This window comes from Microtus oregoni, unplaced genomic scaffold (genome assembly GCF_018167655.1).
Source record: "Microtus oregoni isolate MIOR12 unplaced genomic scaffold, Mior012 000056F_ref0000123, whole genome shotgun sequence".
Lineage (NCBI taxonomy): Eukaryota > Metazoa > Chordata > Mammalia > Rodentia > Cricetidae > Microtus > Microtus oregoni.
This window is the reverse complement of record NW_024543832.1, coordinates 9,295,110-9,297,246: the sequence shown is the minus strand read 5'-3', so window position 1 is coordinate 9,297,246 and position 2,137 is coordinate 9,295,110. Positions and strand designations below refer to the sequence as shown.

General features: G+C 42.4%; 1 protein-coding gene across 1 annotated transcript; it reads left to right on the top strand.

Moving 5' to 3' along the window:
• The first annotated feature begins 647 nt into the window (after nt 1–647).
• Nucleotides 648–1,634, top strand: LOC121438658 (olfactory receptor 11H6). Its single transcript, XM_041639011.1, has one exon. The coding sequence runs from the start codon at nt 648–650 to the stop codon at nt 1,632–1,634; it is 987 nt and encodes a 328-aa protein (XP_041494945.1).
• Nucleotides 1,635–2,137: the final 503 nt, after the last annotated feature.

Sequence of the window (2,137 nt, the reverse complement as noted above, 5' to 3'; positions counted from 1 at the left end):
ACAGCCATCTGTAATGAGATCAGGTGCCCTCTTCTGGTCAGCAAGCATACAGACAGACAGAACACTATACATAATTAATAAATAAATCTTAAAAAAAACAGAAAAGAAAACTAGAACTCAAGAGAGGAATAGGATTGTTGAGCGAATCCAGATGCTACCAGAGAGGAAATGATCAGAGAAAAACCAGGCAAGCTGTTCCCAAAGCATTGTACAGATGCCCGGGTACTATGCAGGCGCTAAGACTGGAAATGCCACAGGGCTCAAGTCTCCTCCACAGTTTCATTCTTATCTGTTCTTATTGGTTGTCTATATATAAACTGACTACAAAGGCAATTACCACTATTTCCTTCAGATTTATAGCAAATTGTGCTTCAACATGAAAAAGATATGTGCAAAGTCTGCAAAGGACAGTGAGTTTTACCACAACAGATGACCAAAGTCCAAAGCCGCTGTGTGTGAGAATCACTGTCTCTGCACAAGCCTTTAGGGTTCCTCTTCCAATTTCTCTGACCATCATTTTCTTCTCTGTAAGCAAGAAGACAAGAGTTCCTCCTGCTGCTCAAAGCATCATCAGGAGGATCGAATAAAGCAATGAAAAGTACTTGGTACATTTTCTGGCAATGTGTCTGAAGAGCTTGAAAACATTCATGATCATTCACGTCCTGGTTGTTTCTGTTTTTCTGACAGCGTTGGGATCCCAGAACAAGACAATACATTTTGTGACTGAGTTTATCCTCCTGGGTTTCAGTAACCAGGGGGAGATGCAAGGTTTATTCTTCTCCTCAATCCTGGTTCTCTACCTCCTAACCTTGCTGGGGAATGGAGCTATTGTCTGCGCTGTGAAATGGGATCGGAGGCTCCACAGGCCCATGTACATCTTCCTGGGAAGCTTCGCCTTTTTAGAGATATGGTATGTTTCTTCTACCATCCCAAATATGCTGGCCAACATCCTCTCTGAGAACAAGACCATCTCCTTTTCTGCCTGCTTCCTCCAATTCTATTTCTTTTTTTCGCTTGGAACGACAGAGTGTTTCTTCTTATCAGTTATGGCTTACGATCGATACCTGGCTGTCTGCCGACCTTTGCATTACCCCTCCATCATGACTAGGAAGTTCTGTGTAATCCTGATCTGTGTGTGCTGGGTGAGTGGATTCCTCTGCTACCCAGTCCCAATCGTCCTCATCTCCCAACTTCCTTTCTGCGGACCTAACGTCATTGACCACATTGTCTGTGACCCAGGACCGTTGTTTGCACTGGCCTGTGTCCCTGCTCCCTCCACTGAGCTTCTTTGTTATACCTTCAATTCAATGATCATCTTTGGGCCCTTCCTCTCCATCTTGGGATCCTACACTCTAGTGCTCAGAGCTGTGCTCCGTGTGCCTTCTGGTGCTGGTCGAACTAAAGCTTTCTCCACATGTGGATCCCACTTAGTGGTGGTGTCCCTGTTCTATGGGACTCTCATGGTGATGTATGTGAGCCCAACCTCAGGGAACCCAGCAGGAATGCAGAAGATCGTCACTCTGATTTACTCAGCCTTGACTCCCCTCTTAAACCCCCTCATCTATAGTCTCCGAAACAAAGACATGAAAAACGCCCTGAAGAAAGTCCTGGGACTGACAACTCTCCAAAACTGAGACAGTTTTGAAGAAGTCATGGATCACTTTTTTAAAACATGTTTAAAATTATTTTTACTATACAGATTAATGTGACCTACTGTGATATTGCCACCGTCTTCTCTGAATCCATCGTGACCATATATTGCATTTTATCTTTGCCCTTGCCCCACGTTTCCAAATTTTTAATAATCCTCTTCTTTCAGGCTAGCACATTTTCTTACTTTAGTTTTCCACATAAATGAATGAACTTGGCTTTCTGTGTTTGGCTCATATATCTTAACATGATATTTCCCATTTTTGTCCATTTGTTGCAAGTAATAGATTTCATTCTTCTTCAGAGAAAAGTCCATTTGTATAATTTTTTTCTATTCATTCATTGACATTGGCAGGAACCTAGACTGATTGCATACCTTAGCTGTCATAGATAGTGCCCCTGGTAGCTCTCTTAAATTTTTGGATATTTATCTAGTAGTGGTGTAGCTGGGTCACATAGTAATTCTAATGATTTTAAGAATTTCCAG

Bases quoted from the DNA above. Each gene is read 5' to 3' on its own strand.
- LOC121438658 (XM_041639011.1), top strand. From the start codon at position 648: ATGATCATTCACGTCCTGGTTGTTTCTGTTTTTCTGACAGCGTTGGGA.